General features: G+C 32.5%; 1 protein-coding gene across 1 annotated transcript; it reads left to right on the top strand.

Moving 5' to 3' along the window:
• The first annotated feature begins 2,072 nt into the window (after positions 1–2,072).
• On the top strand, positions 2,073–5,027 carry LOC111409319. The gene is made up of 2 exons (XM_023039357.1): positions 2,073–4,432; positions 4,676–5,027. The coding sequence occupies exons 1-2, from the start codon at positions 2,167–2,169 to the stop codon at positions 4,765–4,767; spliced, it is 2,358 nt and encodes a 785-aa protein (XP_022895125.1). The 5' UTR covers positions 2,073–2,166; the 3' UTR covers positions 4,768–5,027.
• The last annotated feature ends 12,593 nt before the right edge of the window (positions 5,028–17,620 follow it).

The following is a 17,620-nucleotide window of genomic DNA, read 5'->3' as shown; positions in this document are numbered from 1 at the left end:
TTGAAATTTCAATTTAAACAATGTAGATAATGGTTTTTCATATCCTAGAATTTCTATGTTCAATAAATAAAAGAGTTTACTTTATTAGAGGTATTATGCCCATGTTTGGTTTCGAATCTAAGTTAAAGTCAAACAATAAATATTAAATACATCTTTTATGGGTATCGCAACTTTTAAACCACATATTTTAAAAACTTCTATCACAATCTACTAAAAATCTAATTTTCATCCCCACCAAACATCCTCTATGTATCAAAGGCACAGTCTAAGAGGGTATTTGTGTGACAAGTTATGTTTTTCAAAACATAATTCATTTCATATACTAACTTTGTCCCTTTTAGGCTTAGCTTAAATAGTTTATAAAATTTAAATCAATCAACAATTAATATAATATTATGAGCATTAACATGTGAATGATAACTTATTCTTATTAAGCAGGATATAACTAAAAATTCAAGGCTGAGGGCCTGGGGTATTTCCTCTTATTACTCCAAAAGAATTCCCACTCCAAACCTCACCCAATAATTTATTGGATATGTTTTTCTTTATGGATACATCAACGCGTTATGGGATATATTTTTCTTCAATGGATACATCAAGGGGTAGAAAATACAAGCTGAAGTTGCAATGAAATAACAAAGAAATTTCCTATGACCTCGAGCATCCCCATCTTAAAATCCAAAGTGCAGTCGCAAAGGTTAAACTGGAATAGAAAAGGAGCTGACTTTTTACTATGTGCAATCAAAAACAACGAGAATAAAGCTTTACAAATCTAATTTAGATTGCAACTATGTTGTTAATTGACCGAAAGGTTATGATAATAATGAAGTAAACAAGAACAAAATAAAGAATACGAAGATTTAGATGGAAATCTAAGACTGGAAAAAACCACGGACAGAGGAGAAGAGATCCATTATAATCAATAACAATTATGTTTACAAGATCTCAATACTCTCAACTAAGATCTAAATCTCTCGAAATGTTTTATATTCTGTTGTATGAACAACACACACTATTATATATATAAAAAAACCCTAGAAATCAAGTTGTAGATGATCTGAAGTCCAAAACGCATTCCAAAGCGAAAAGTCAGGAAGCATCTTCGCTCGAGCAGTGTCGAGCGATAGGGGGCAAGAAGTAGTCGAAAATTCTTTGTTCCAAATTTGACAATTTCGCTCGAGCATGCAGCTAGCGAAAATGCAACAACGATTTTCCCAGTCCATAATTTTTATTTATCCAAGACCACTTTAAATACAACTCCAACACTCACTAGAATTTGGGTCAAACTACAACAAACTATTTACTAACTTGCTAAGAGGTATTCCTAAGAAGAAAAACTGGAATATAATGGATTCAACTGGGGGATCGAAATAAAAGTACTTCGACAACATGATAAATAAAATGAAGAACTAAATCTGTTATTCACAACATTTCGTTGTAAATGGAGATACATTTGAAGATCCAAATCAAGAATTTTAGCAATTAATGTTGGATTTTGAAAACTTTATAATATGCTTATTGCTTCCAAATCTTGGGTTTTATAAATACCGGTTTTAAAAAGTGTGCAATATGCTTACAAATGTTCAGAGTTAAAAGGCTCTAATCTGTCTCTATATTATTATATTGGTTTTGACAGCTTCTGGCCAGTTTAGTTTAATGAACAGAATTAGTATGAAAAGCATCAAATTCATTGTTCGTGTAGAAACTGTGTTTGATGAAATTTGAAGGTTGACTTTATTTCCTCAACTTAAACATTCAAGGCTAAATCTCAGCCATTGATTTATTAATCTGAAGTAGGCACAAATCAGTTAGAGATTCCAAATTGTAACAATATTAAGAATAATTTTAATAAGATATGAATGATGATGTAGTCGAAATTCGCAACATATATTATTTTCTATACCCTTTAATAAATTGAATGATTCAAAATAATCCTTGAGATGACACATTGCAAGGTTTTATTATTGGATATACTTTTCTTTAATGGATGCATCAAAGCGTTGAAAATAAAAGTTGAAGTTGCCCTGGAAATTTTCACTACTCTTGAATCCNAACAAAGAAATTTCCACCACTCGAGCATATCCTCATCTTAAATCAAAAGTAAAGCAGCCGTGGGAAGAGAGCTGAATAATTGAACAAAATGATGGACTCTAAAGCACCAATGCCATGGATAGGCCTATACGCTGCTGTAGCGTCTCTAATATGGATGTTTCACTATTCATTGATGCAGTGATCTCTGTCCGCCATAGAAAGTTATGGTTCCCTTGCAGATTTTCTTCTCTCAACGCCGCTTCCTTGACTGTGTTAGCCGTCGCAGTGAAGTTGTCAATGGATCTAACTACCCCGATGGAAGGTGTGTATGATCAAGGCGCTAAAATTAGTAGCACTGTTTTCTTGTGTGTTTCAACCACTCATTTCATGCCTTCTCTAGGATCCATGAGTGATAGAGATATAATAGTGAACTTGACAGCATTGGGTATCCTTATAGTGACGCTTACAGTAAATGTTATCATCCAAGCATTCACAGGCGTGATTGAAGATGTTTTCCAAGTGGTGATTGTCTGCATGAATGTTTACGCGTTCATTGTATTGAGTTCTTCTGCTTTAACGGTATTTACAAGTAAAAGGTATTTGGAAAGTAAGTACAAAGAATTGCAAACAAGAATTTTGGCAGCGGAACCACAAGGAGACCAAATAATGGACTTTGACAAGTTAAAGTTGTGCGTGAAGAAGTACTGGGTGATGACAGAAACAGCTAACCCTCAGTTTGTGTTGGCACGATCTGAGGCCAGCGTTGTTTTATTCATGATCTGCACCATAAGTTATACTTTTAACGGAGGTGTGTCTTACAGTCCCTATATGCCAAATGCTGCTTCTGATTATAAATGGTCAGTATATTTTGTTTATTGGACTCAATATGTAGGATCGATTCTTTGCACTATCATGTCTTTGGGAAGACTTTTAGTAGCTTTATTTCACACTGCACGGAATATTGGAAAATATACCATTTCTAGCATTTCCTTTGAAATAAAGAATTACGGGATCAAAAGATTGGCAGAGTGGAAAAGGAGACTCCTACCATTACATGTTCGATACCATGCACATAGAAAAATTATTTATCACATCAGAAATCTACTCATCAACATTTGTATTGGAAGTCAGATAGTGACTGTGATCGTGAATAAATTGCTTGTTCCCATCTCAATTGGTGGAATTCTCTACTTAATGGCCACGAATCCAGTTATCAGTACCATGGAAATTATGATCCCATTTACCATCATACTCTGTTTTAATACCGTAAGGATGAAAATCATTAGATGCTTGTTGATGATAAAATTTTTTTTCTTAAGGCAATCTGAGGCCTCGGCCAATTTCAATGAAGCAGAACACACGGTTGGTTATGAGCAAGATCTTAGAAATTTTGTTTTACATCTAGAAAGTGAGCCAATACATGATGGATACCTGATGTCCATTATCAGTTCTATTAATTCATCCATAAATATGGACTCAAATAATCAGCCTAGATATCTAATGAAGCTTATGGACAATTCCACCAGCTTCGAGGGTGTATCAAAATTTGAAAGTGTTCAAGTCTCTCCAATTATTTGCGCAGAACCTCTTAATTGCTGGAGTCTAGCTGTGACAACGCTAACTAGCATCATGATTGCTCTTCCCAATGTTCAAAATGAGAAGAGGAATCAGTTGTTGAGAGGTGTCATTGAAGGTTTTAAGTATGTGCGCCTAACGGAGAAAAGTCTGGATGTTCATAAAAAATTGGTGAGCAGCACGAGAGCTGCAGATTTTGCATGGGTTTTAGTTGAATTGAGGCGCAAGTGGTTAGACATGGATCTCCAAAAAATTGCCAGGGTATCCAAATCCTCTAAAGAAACTCTTCAAAATCTTGCAAATAGAAGTGAAGAAATTTTGAAGAAATTTACTAGTAGTATGAATGGAAATGCTATGGAAAGCTCAGTTGACTTGCCTGAAAATATCATAATTGCCAATTCAATGTACAAAATAAGCAACAGTTTGCTATTGGTCCATGAGGAAAGCTATCATTCAGCATCAGATACTCAAGTATTTGAGAGATTTTCAGTTATTGTTGCAGATATATTTGCTGCATGCCTGACCAATTTACCTCATGCTATACTCAAGAAATGCAACAATAGCGCCATAGAAGAACGGGAAAAAATTATAAAGGAAACAACTCACCTTCTCGGAGAGACTCAAGAAATTCTGAAAGCTCTTCAAAAGCGTGAAATTCCTAATCTATCGCTTGACCAATCAATATATATTGATGAATGGCGTACTTTACTCAAACACCCTAATCATGGTACTTTGGACTCAACTCCTAGTAGTGAGAATATTATTACTGCTTTAAGTGGTGAGGTACATTTGGACATACAAGAACTTCGTGCAAGTGCTACAGCGGGTATAAATATACCCTTGTTCTCTAGTTACATTCAGATTTAGTGTCAAAATTTTTTATTATTCATGTTACCATTACAATTATATTAGTTTTTATTGAATTTACATTTCACCAAGTAAAAATTAATAAACAAGTTCTTTTGTTAGTAATGCCTAACATATATTCTAAATTGAATTTTGGAGGATAACTCTTTTAAAAATAAATAGTATTAAAAAAATGAAGTATACTTACTTTTGGTGTTTTCAGAAGCCTTGGGAACCGATGAAGGCAATGCAGGGTCTCACGTTAGCGGGGAAGTGGAAGAGTCTGGAGAAGAAAAAGAGAACCACCAAACATAAACCCTAGCATTTCCACTTTTAGGAAGTCGTTCTTTTATAAGCATCTTTTTTGTGTGTTTATTGGAGCTTGCCATGCAACTCTTGTGATTTGTGAGTCATTCAGTAACATTGCGTAATCATGGAAATCTAGTAGCACCTAATGTTGTCATATTATTAGACGTTATTATGCATATTGTGAACATTAAAAGTGCTATGTAATATTGTTAGGTTGTTATAATTTGTGGATGAATAAAATAGATAATTTCAGATGTGATGACAAACAGGTCCTTGGGCTGTAATGATCCACGATTGATCTTCAGGCTTAGGCCTAAATTGGAGATGAACCGAGTGGTCCAAGTCCAAGTCCAAGTCCAACCCTCACAAGATCAGTCCAAAATTGGTCCCATTTAAAGTGCTACTTTAAGAACATGTTTTACTTGGATTGCCACTCTGTAACAACTTCAGTGTGTTTAGAGCAATCTAGATCATTAGATTTGAAGCATGGTCAATTATTTTAAAGCTAATCTGTTGTCCTAGCGTTTGAGATGAAAACATGTTTCTCTATTTTTGTAAGTTACAAAACTTTATGTGCTAAAAATTTGGGTTGTGTCCAACACTAGGGTTGACTGTGTGTGACACGTGTACAAAATCTGAGCCCTAAAATTGTGTACATCTTGGTACTGATTACTACTTTTAAGTGCTATAATGAGATGTAGAATTGTTATGTAGTTTATCTTTAATTCACATGAAAATTTTATATTAGTGGTATCAGAACTTTAGGTAAATCAATTTGGGAAGATGAACCATTGGTTTAGGGTATTGCAAAAGATTGTGCAGATGTCTTAGGGGGCTTCGAAGGATTTTAAAGATTTGGTATTGGATGTTCAGTGAATACGTATGTTAAATCTAGACCAAGTCTAACACTTCTCCTAGGAACCTACTCTAGTTTGACAAAATTTGTAACGTTCATAAATTATCCAAGGTATTTTTTTATGGTAGTTGATGTGTAATTCAAATTATTTTAAGGTTTTATATGCATGATTAATGTAGTTAGGAATTCGTTCTTTGTTTTGAAAATAGTGCTGTTGTAGCATTGTTTTGAGCGGGGCCTTGATTCTTTGTTTTGGAATATCAAAATAGACCGATGTTCTCCTACATGAGAATATCAAAATCATATATAACTTGATAAAATAATGCTTTGTTATATAAGAAATTGAAGTTCAAAGTATAGTGGTTTATGATGGAGGAAAAACAATGTAACTTGTTCAGCATGGGATAAGGTTATTTATGACTAGTTATTAATACTTTCTGCATGTGGCTTACTCACATTCTCTCTATAAAATAATTTTGCAAGCAATAAAAAATTTCTCTTATATTTTAATCCGACATTCTCCAAAAAAATCATTCTTACAAAATCTATACTCAAAAAATAGGATTCAAACAAGGATTTAGTTATCTTTGAGGTACAAACTCTATTAGCCGGACTCTTTCCATTCTATTGTAGTAAATGCAAAATCAACCACGCATGAAAGGGTGGAACTTTGGGATAGTCTAAAAGTTCTTTCAAGTAATATGATCCACCTTGGTTTTTTCAGAGGTGATTTTAATGTGCTCTTTTATCAGCCAGCAAAGATTCGGTGTCAAACTGCCAAATCCAGGTGTTATCGATGATTTTTTAGAAGTTTTTAAGGTATTGTAACCTAGAAAATGCAGATTATGAAGATTCACAATATACTTGTACAAACTGGCATATGTGGTATGTAGTAATTCCTTTGCTTTGGATCTTTGCTCGATCATTCTTGTTTAACACTTTAATCGGAACACTTTAGACCATTGCCTCCTACTGTAGACTACTGATAAATGGAATCGCCAACTGCCCATCTACTTTCCAGATCTGGAACATGTGGATTTGAGGTGACCAATTTCAGTACATTTTTGTAAGGAGCTAGAAACAATCAATAGCAGAGACAAAGGCTCTTGGTTTTCTAGAATAATTTTTCTAGACAAAAAATTGGCCTTAAGTGGTGGAATAAACAAGTGTTTTGTAATTCTTCACAAAGGTTTAAAGAAAAGGAGCTAACTTTTTACTATGTGCAATCAAAATAAAGCTTTACAAATCTAATTTAGACTACAACTATTTACTAGCGTGCTAAGAGGTATTCCTGAGACAAAAAGTTGGAATAAAATGGATTCAATTAGGGGATCGAAAAACTAAGTACTTCGACAATTTGATAAAAAAAAATGCGGAACTAAGTATATTATTCACAACATTTCTTTGGAAATAAAGATACATTATTTGAAGATCCAAATCAACAATTTTAGTGATTAATCACTTTCATGACCAATTTACACATGAATCTTCTAAGCTTCCCAATTCTCAACTAGATTTTATCCCTCGGCTAATTGATGAGATTAAAAGTACTATGAGATAAATAAAGAGTTGGTTCGGGTTGTTGGTTTCAATCATGGGTTGGGTTTAGTGTTGTTCGGTTCGATGGGCGAACAGCGGTGCCACATTCTCTTGATCTTCCTTCGTTTCAAAAGAATCACAAATGAGAAATGATTTACAAGTTGGGAGTGAAATCGGGTAGGGTGGGTGTTGGGTTATGGGGATGTATATTAATTTTATTTTATAATATTATTATCAACATTCAAAAGTTAAATTATCTTTTGATTTTTGAGCAAAAAACTTTAAAATCTGATTTTTGAATTGGAAATTTAAAAATCACACGTGTGTATTTTCCTCTTTTTTGAATTCATTGAAAATTTAGTTGAGCCCATGTGAAAGGGCTTTTTTCCCCACTTTTCTTATTGTCAAAAGTCCTTTATTTTGATTTTATTATTATAAAAATTGACAAAAAAAATTATAATTCTATTTTTTAATTTCTTTTTTATTCAATTATAATTAGGAAATATTATAATTTAATTTTTAATTCAACCAACCTGAGAACGAGAAGTATAAAAAGAGAGGGAAAATGTTAATAAAATTTATAATTTCAATTATATTTTCTTAATTTGTATGAAAATGGAAGCAAGTCTAGCTTTATAGAATGCATGGAGAACTATTCTGGACTTCATATTATGTCTACGTGTCAGTAGGGTCAATGTTACATTGTTCAACAACTTAAAATATATTTTGATGTTGCCATTGATAATTTACTGCCACATCATTTTTTGAACAATCATGAAATGTTATTTTAAAAAGATTAGTACTATCATTAAGATATTAACTATGTAAATATGTTAGACAATGATCTTCAGATACAAGAACTCGAAAATTTCAATAGATGAATGAGTATAATTTCATATGATACCTTAATCAATGTCATAACTTGGGATGATATTTTAGCGACGTTATGTTTTTCGTAAATTAATTAAATTTTCATATTTAGACCACAACGTCAAACCCAAATTCCTTCGGATATTAAAAAGTTTACAATATGCTTAATAAATTTAGGTTTTAATTAGTCCAAGCAAATCATTGAAAATCAGTTGAAAATGTATCTCTCAATTTAAGTGGTTTATTTGGGATTCAATTTTTAATGGTCATTAATGAAATGTTATTTTAGATGAAAATGTGTAACTCTCGTTGAAATTTCAATTTAAACAATGTAGATAATGGTTTTTCATATCCTAGAATTTCTATGTTCAATAAATAAAAGAGTTTACTTTATTAGAGGTATTATGCCCATGTTTGGTTTTGAATCTAAGTTAAAGTCAAACAATAAATATTAAATACATCTTTCATGGGTATCGCAACTTTTAAATCACATATTTTAAAAACTTCTATTACAATCTACTAAAAATCTAATTTTCATCCTCACCAAACATCCTCTATGTATCAAAGGCACAGTCTAAGAGGGTAGTTGTGTGACAAGTTATGTTTTTCAAAACATAATTCATTTCATATACTAACTTTGTCCCTTTTAGGCTTAGCTTAAATAGTTTATAAAAATTTAAATCAATCAACAATTAATATAATATTATGAGCATTAACATGTGAATGATAACTTATTCTTATTAAGCAGGATATAACTAAAAATTCAAGGCTGAGGGCCTGGGTATTTCCTCTTATTAGTCCAAAAGAATTCCCACTCCAAACCTCACCCAATAATTTATTGGATATGTTTTTCTTTATGGATACATCAACGCGTTATGGGATATATTTTTCTTCAATGGATACATCAAGGGGTAGAAAATACAAGCTGAAGTTGCAATGAAATAACAAAGAAATTTCCTATGACCTCGAGCATCCCCATCTTAAAATCCAAAGTGCAGTCGCAAAGGTTAAACTGGAATAGAAAAGGAGCTGACTTTTTACCATGTGCAATCAGAAACAACGAGAATAAAGCTTTACAAATCTAATTTAGATTGCAACTATGTTGTTAATTGACCGAAAGGTTATGATAATAATGAAGTAAACAAGAACAAAATAAAGAATACGAAGATTTACATGGAAATCTAAGACTGGAAAAAACCACGGGCAGAGGAGAAGTTATCCATTATAATCAATAACAATTATATTTACAAGATCTCAATACTCTCAACTAAGATCTAAATCTCTCGAAATGTTGTATGTTCTGTTGTATGAACAACACACACTATTATATATATAAAAAAAAACCCTAGAAATCAAGTTGTAGATGATCTGAAGTCCAAAACGCGTTCCAAAGCGAAAAGTCAGGAAGCATCTTTGCTCGAGCAGTGTCGAGCGATAGGGGGCAAGAAGTAGTTGAAAATTCTTTGTTCCAAATTTGACAGTTTCGCTTGAGCATGCAGCTAGCGAAAATGCAACAACGATTTTCCCAGTCCATAATTTTTATTTATCCAAGACAACCTTAAATACAACTCCAACACTCACTAGAATTTGGGTTAAACTACAACAAACTATTTACTAACTTGCTAAGAGGTATTCCTAAGAGGAAAAACTGGAATATAATGGATTCAACTAGGGGATCGAAATAAAAGTACTTCGACAACATGATAAATAAAATGAAGAACTAAATCTGTTATTCACAACATTTCGTTGGAAATGGAGATACATTTGAAGATCCAAATCAAGAATTTTAGCAATTAATGTTGGATTTTGAAAACTTTATAATATGCTTATTGCTTCCAAATCTTGGGTTTTATAAATACGGGTTTTAAAAAAGTGTGCAATATGCTTACAAATGTTCAGAGTTAAAAGGCTCTAATCTCTCTCTATATTATTATATTGGTTTTGACAGCTTCTGGCGAGTTTAGTTTAATGAACAGAATTAGTATGAAAAGCTTCAAATTCATTGTTAGTGTAGAAACTGTGTTTGATGAAATTTGAAGGTTGACTTTATTTCCTCAACTTAAACATTCAAGGCTAAATCTCAGCCATTGATTTATTAATCTGAAGTAGGCACAAATCAGTTAGAGATTCCAAATTGTAACAATATTAAGGATAATTTTAATAAGATATGAATGATGATGTAGTCGAAATTCGCAACATATATTATTTTCTATACCCTTTAATAAATTGAATGATTCAAAATAATCCTTGAGATGATTCATTGCAAGGTTTTATTATTGGATATAATTTTCTTTAATGGATGCATCAAAGCGTTGAAAATAAAAGTTGAAGTTGCCCTGGAAATTTTCACTACTCTTGAATCTAAAGCAGTGCAGTAACAAGGAGCCGAAAATTCAAGTTCTCCAGATACTTCGACTTTTGTGAAATTGAAATATGATCCATTTGCACCAAGATTGAAAGATCAAACATGAAGACTTTTGAAAACGAAAATTCAAGTTCTCTATATACATTGAATTTTGTGGAATTGAAACATGATACATGTCTTGAAGTTAAATGGAAGATACCTTGCACCATGATTCAAAGCTCAACCCCAAATTAAAAACAAAAACTAAATAGAGATTTAACAATAAATGTATTTGAAAAGTATATGGTCGAATGTGGCGAGTTTAATCACATTTTTAGTTTGTAAATTTTAACTGTTTGGAAATCTTGAAATCAAACATTATTCGATTTGTTTGGCACAAAAGCTTGAACATAAGAATGTATATTGTTCCATACACAATATGTAGATACTCTTTCTTCTCACAAGGTGGACTTGTTCACGGTTAACAAGTATCTTTGGTCTAGAAGGACAACGACAATAAATTAAAATCTTTAATTTTTAATAAATTTCTGATCGATTATATGAAATGGTTATTATCATTCCTTTGGTATGTTAAATCATTCGCAATCAAGACAAACATTGACCTTGGAATTATTTTTCCTAGATTCATATATATATGTACACTTTGTTCTTGCGACGATGGTTTTGACGGTTGAAAAGCTCTGGTACCACTTGAAAAGATCTGATACAACTTGTAAGTTTAGATACCACTTGAAAAGTCCTGATTTAGCCAATTTATTTTGACCTCAAGTTCGTAATTATACAATTAAAAAGAACAAGTCACTTTTTAATTGTTTCTAGATGGTTATTCAAACACATCAAATTATCCTATGGTTTGAATACCATAATCAATAATGAAAGCTATAAACAACACCAAATTGGTTGACGGAGAAAATCCAGCTGAGTAAAAACTCCGAGACCAAGCCAGTAACTTCCATTATAGACAATATGAACTTACAGTATCAATCAGTTGAGAAAACCCACTAGACTCGTTGATCTAATTCCTGCAATCTCCAATACCCGCTGGAACGTGCTTTACTCACATTTTCTCCCGATTTTTTGAAATATCTATTTCCTATGGATTACCAAGAACTTCTTGTTCTTGTACTTTTCCTGTGCTTCTGGTCCAACTTTCCTCAATCTTCAGCAACTCCACTCTCAAAGATGTAGTTGTATGAACTCAAGAATCAAAAGATCAATCTAATGCTTGAATATGTTCTTGAATATTTGAATGATGATATGAAGAAGCATTGTAATGAACAACCACTCTAAAAAAGTGATAGGGCAAGGGTATATATAGTAGAAGACATTTAGGTAGTATTGGCCAGTTGAAACCCTTGGAAAATGCGAACTAGAGTTTTGGGCCTAACACTGTCACTCGAGTGAGAGATCAGTGACAAGAGGGCAATAGTGTCTCTATTTTTTTCACTCAAGCATCAAATGGGCGATAGACTAGCGTAAATCCAGAAACTCTTTCCTTCTTGTTCCAAACTCAAACCCTAAGTGACCTATTATTTCATCTATACAATATTTCAATTGATTCATTGACTTTTACAACTTTTCATATTAGTCATTTTGTCCAAAGAATTGTCAATACAATACAAATCCTAGCAATCTCTCCTTTTAGAATTCTATGACAAAATTATACAATAAATACAATGAATTAAAATCATACTAATCTACTTAAACCCGAATTGAATGTCCTCTCTTGCATTCCTTGTTAAACATGTTTCCTGAAATCAACACCTCAAATACCAAGTGCAATACGTGATACAGAAAATATAACAATTAAAACACATAATCATAAATATGCTAGCTAGATTGAAAAGTAAAACTATTGTTAACCAAAACACAACTAAAACATTAATATCACCAAACATCAAAACACAAAGAAGTGGGCATACAATTATCTCTCCCTTTCACACTCATCTCTCCCAAAAATGCAGATGATATAGAATGTAGAGGATATGGAATGCTTTATCTTTATCTCCCCCTTACTGCAAAAACCGTATAATCAAAACTCTAACTCTCTCGCCCTTTTTGTCACAAATGACTAAGGGAACTTTGTCAAATACAATTGAACACCAATATATAATCGAAGAGGTAGTTGATAGCATGTAAAAGCATAATCAATGATCAGTAAACATTCCCACATACTCAGTTCAAGTTAAAATGGAGTAAATTGTATACGTGACCTATGTACGTAAAGTGTCACTAATCCTTTCTAAGCAGGACTCCAAACATTAATTTTGCGAGAAAGGACATGCTAAACATCATTGTCAATAATTTGTCCTTCTACTTGTGAAAGTCAAACAAGTAATAGCACATTAGAACCTATAAAAGAAGCTCGTTTTGCATGTGTATATTATTCTTTTCTCCCCCTAACTTTGAACATATATATTTTTATACATTTTCTAAAATTTTAAGCTCATCTTTTTTCTCATCAATTTTTTAAATCTTATATACAGGCTCTTCTCCATTAAGTGACTGAGATGACCCTTGTACGAGCTTTAGGCCGATTAAACCAAGTCAGTTGGCCATATGCACCAAGTGATGAGAAACCCCTCAAACTTAATTGCTCATGTCAAATAGGTTCCGAAGAAGAGTATAAAATATTGAGCTTTTTTCTTTCAAGAAAATATACTTGAGCTTAGGTTTACTAAAATAATGTCAATTCACGCTCAAAGTCACGTTACTAACATGTGACTGCCATCCAAAATTTCACACACACTGTCAAGTTCCACTCACAATATCATAGTGTGTGCAGTGCAGATGGTACACGAAGAAACCTATTCTAAGTACTTTATAAAAACCTAAACAAAAAATAGAAAATATGCTACAACACATCAATTAAACTCATAGTTGGTCACAACACACAAGTTTAAGTATATCATATATCATATTGTTGTTTAAAAAAACCTCCCCCTTTGTTTTTAAATATGAAAGCACCAATCACACAAAATAAAAATTTCAGCATGCAAAACAAAAAAATATGCATGTACCAACACAAACACAATGAGATGCATGTAATAATGAATGAGTCACACTGAATGAGCACAATTATGTACCAGAAACACATAATCAGTCAGGTATACAAACGCTTTTACATTCAAGAGCATCGTGATCTATTTTATCTTCACGTAACTTGCCTAGCGGAAGAATTTATTGTAGTCAGCTATGTCATTAAATCGGTTAATTGACTTACCTGATTAGTAAAAAAGTTAATTCGGTTATCAAAATTCTAATTTTTATTTCTATTAAAGTTCTGATGTCTATTTCTTTTCAGGAATTTTTGACCCATAGGCCTTATATACCGTACCTCACCACAATTGAAACAAATAGGGGTATACCTAGGACCAATGTTATGTAGTCTCTGATTTCTATTCCTAAATTGGTAGGTCCTATACTATCTAGTATGCCTCTGTCCTATGATTATCTTATTCTTGGATGCTGAGTTAGAAACATACTTCAGCTAGTCAATGACCGGAAAAAATGGTCTTGGAAGTACTAGCAGCATTGTGATCATTCTCCTTATATCCTAGACCTCCCTTATTACCAGCAAGCTTTCCCATTTCTAAAATGTTATTAAGCATTATTGAGCCACTAGAGAACGTAATGAATTGGGTGTTGGAATCCTCGAGATTGCTCATAAAGTTCTTAACCTTATTTTTTAAAGATTCATTGACAGTACTCAACTTATTAAGTTTCCCAGAGGACTTCTCAAGATCTCTCTAGGATTCTTAACGCGACTATCTAGGGATTTTAACAGTGTTCAACTTACTCAAGTGCAAGATGGATTCTTGAATGTTAGCTATTAGTTTTTCTTTTTCTAACTTAATATCTTTGACCTTCGTACACAAGGATTTATTGATAATCTATATCCTAAGGCTCTCCTCATATAATTTATCATAAGCCTCATACATGTCTTCCTCATTTTCAAAATCCTCACCATATCTACATCCTTAATATTCTTACTCTCCGTATCAGATTCACTCCTACTCCTAGCAATTAAGGCTATATATTTCGCATTCTCATCCTAAGTGGATTTCCCATTTTGATTATCGAAGTTGGACTCGTCATCAGTGAGAGTGACATTCATAGCTTTATCCTTATTTTTCCTACTATTAGGGCACTTACTCCGAGAATGGCCAAAATATTAACATATATGACATATTACAAATTGAGATCTCTTGGAGTACCTACATGTCTCTTTTGAGGCTTCTTCTTATTTCTAAATATTTATTGTAATTTGTTAGCAAAATAAGCTATCTCATCATCATTGGATGATTACAAATCAGAAGACTCATTGCAGTTATCCCTAATGGTGTTCAAGGCCAAGACTTATTTTTTTGTATGTTTAGCTAATGTTAGTTTGTAAGTCTGGAAGATCCAACCAACTCTTCAATCTAAATAGTATCTAAGTCCTCACTTTTCTCTATAGCCGTGATTTTAGGCCTAAATCTTTCAGGTAAGGATCCAATGATTTTTCTAACAATCTTAGGCTTATGGATTCTCTCACCTAAGTTGAAGCTTGAATTAACGATGTCATTCAAGCTCGCGTAGAATTTATCGAATGTCTCATCCTCTTTCATTCTAATCTTTTCAAATGTAATGGCCAACATCTGTAACTTGAAGTTCTTAATAGCATGAGCTCCCTCATGTGTGTTGTGTAAAATATCCCAAACCTCTTTTGCAACCTCACATATAGATGCTTGCCTAAATTTTTCAGGAGACACTACCATAAGTAAGGCATGTAGGGCTTTATATTTCAATTGCATTCATAAAAAATTGTATTTGACTAATTCGCTATAGGCGTGGGATGACAACATTATTAACGGTGCTAGTAGGTGTAGTCCAATCATTTACTACACTGAACTAGATATGCTCATCCATCGACTTAAGTAAAACTCTCATTCTAACCTTCCAATAGGCATGATTGTTGCCATGACAATAAGGGCGAACGGATAATAACTGACTCATCTAAACTAAAAAGTTCAAGGATCAATTTTAGCCTCTGATACCACTTGAAAATCTTTGATACCATTTGAAAAGATCTGATACCACTTGAAAAGGTTTGATTTAGCCAATTTATTTTAAACCAACATTAGGAATTATACAATTAAAAGCAACAAGTTACTTTTTTATTGTTTCTAGGTGGTTAATTAAACATGCCAAATTATCCAATGGTTTGAATGCCACAATCAATAATTAAAGCAATAAACAACACCAACATTTTTGACAGAGAACAACCAACTGGGTAAAAACTTGGGATTAAGTGAGTAAACTCCACTATAGACAATACGAACTTATAGTATGATTCAGCTTAGAAAATCCATTAGACTCGCTGATCTAATTCTTACAATTTCCAAGACCTACTAAAACGTGCTTCACTCACAACTGTTCCCAATCTTCTGAAATTGCTATCTCTTATGGATAAACAAGAGCTCATTTTCCTTGTGCTCTTTGTGTGCTTCGAGTCCAACTACCCTCAATCTTTAGCACCTTTGCTAAAAGCTACTGAGAGAGTATTTTCCTATATGTGTATAGGAAGCGGGTATTTTGATTATGTGTTGTTGATGTTTTTCCCAAAAATGTGGTTGTATGGACTCAAGAATTAAAGAATACATCTAATGCTTGAATATGCTCTTAAATCTTTGAATGATGATATGAAGAAACAATGTAATGAACAATTACCCAAAAAAAGTGATAGGGCAATAGTATATATAGTAGAAGTCAACTAGCTAGCATAGACCAATTAAAACCCTTTAAAAATGCGAATTAGAGTTTTGCGCGTAACATTGTCGCTTTAGCTCCAGGATAGCGATGGTTGAGTGATCTATGTGTCACTCGAGCGAGAGATCAATGATAGGCAGGTAATAGTGTTTCTGTTTTTCTAGCTTGAGCATCAGATGAGAGATAGGCTAGCATAAATTCGACTACTCTTTCTTTCTTGTTCAAAATTGAAACCCTAAGTTACCTATTTCATCTATACAATATTCTAATTGACTCATTGACTTTTACAACTTATTATATTAGTCCTTTTGTCTAAAGATTTGTCAATACAACATAAATCCTAACGACGGAAGTGCTGCAGGAGGTAGTGGTGATGTGCTGGTCACAAATGATGTAGTGGTCATAAATTATTTGATTAATTATGACTAATAAATTAGTTAATGTGTGACCAATAAATAATATATGACCAATGAAATAGATAATTTGTGAGCAATAAATAATGTATGACCTAAAAAATTGTGAAGTTGTGACTAATAATTTGATAATTTGAGACCTAGAAATAATGTGTAACAATTAATTTGATATTTTGTGACCATGGGTTTTGACTAATAAAATTTTTGATTTGTGACCAATGAATAATATGTGACCTATTAGTTTGTTAAATTTGTGATCGAGAAATAAGTTGTGACATATGAAATTTGTGATTTGTGACATTGACGTCTATAATTGTGACAAATACATAATTGTGACAATAATTTATACAATATTGTGACCTTAATACTATTCAATTAATAAAATATATTTTTAATTAATTATTTCATAAATAAAATTTAATCAATATCTGAATTTCAAATTAATATAACTTGTTTCTTTGTTTTGAAATTGATTATACTTAATCTCTTAGCTATGAAAATTTCCCTTGAAACAAATTTGGGTGCTATGGACCCTTGATATTAATTGTAACATTGCTAATGACTCGAGACAATTAACCCCCGTTTGAGCCTCATTTTTGAAAATTGACTTTCTTTAAATTCAGTTTTCAACATTCATATTCTCTCAATAAAATAATTTTGCTAGTAATCAAAAAAATTTCTTACTTTTTAATTACACATTCTCCAAAAAATCATTCTTACAAAATCAATGCTCAAAATATGGATTCGAACAATGACTTAGTTACCCTGAATAAAAATTCTATTAGCCCGACTCTTTCCATTATACTGTAGTATATGCAAAATCAACCACGCACGAAAGGGTGGAACTTTGGGATAGTCTAAAAGTTCTCTCAAGCAATATGATCCACCGTGGTTTTTGCAGGGGTGATTTTAATGTGCTCTTTTATCAGCCAAGAAAGATTCAGTGTCAAACTGCCAAATCTAGGTGTTATTGATGATTTTTCAACAGTTTTAAGGTATGGTAACCTAGAAAATGCAGATTATGAAGACTTGCAATATACTTGTACAAACTGGCATATGTGGTAA

Source organism: Olea europaea, chromosome 14 (assembly GCF_002742605.1).
Source record: "Olea europaea var. sylvestris chromosome 14, O_europaea_v1, whole genome shotgun sequence".
In the NCBI taxonomy this organism is placed as follows: domain Eukaryota; kingdom Viridiplantae; phylum Streptophyta; class Magnoliopsida; order Lamiales; family Oleaceae; genus Olea; species Olea europaea.
The sequence above is the reverse complement of the archived record's forward strand: the minus strand, read 5'-3'. Positions and strand labels throughout refer to the sequence as shown.

Excerpts from the sequence above, each read along its gene's own strand:
- LOC111409319 (XM_023039357.1), top strand. The coding sequence starts at position 2,167 with ATGGATAGGCCTATACGCTGCTGTAGCGTCTCTAATATGGATGTTTCA. Across the intron at positions 4,433-4,675 it reads TCGTGCAAGTGCTACAGCGG|AAGCCTTGGGAACCGATGAA; the intron begins GTATAAATATAC and ends TGGTGTTTTCAG.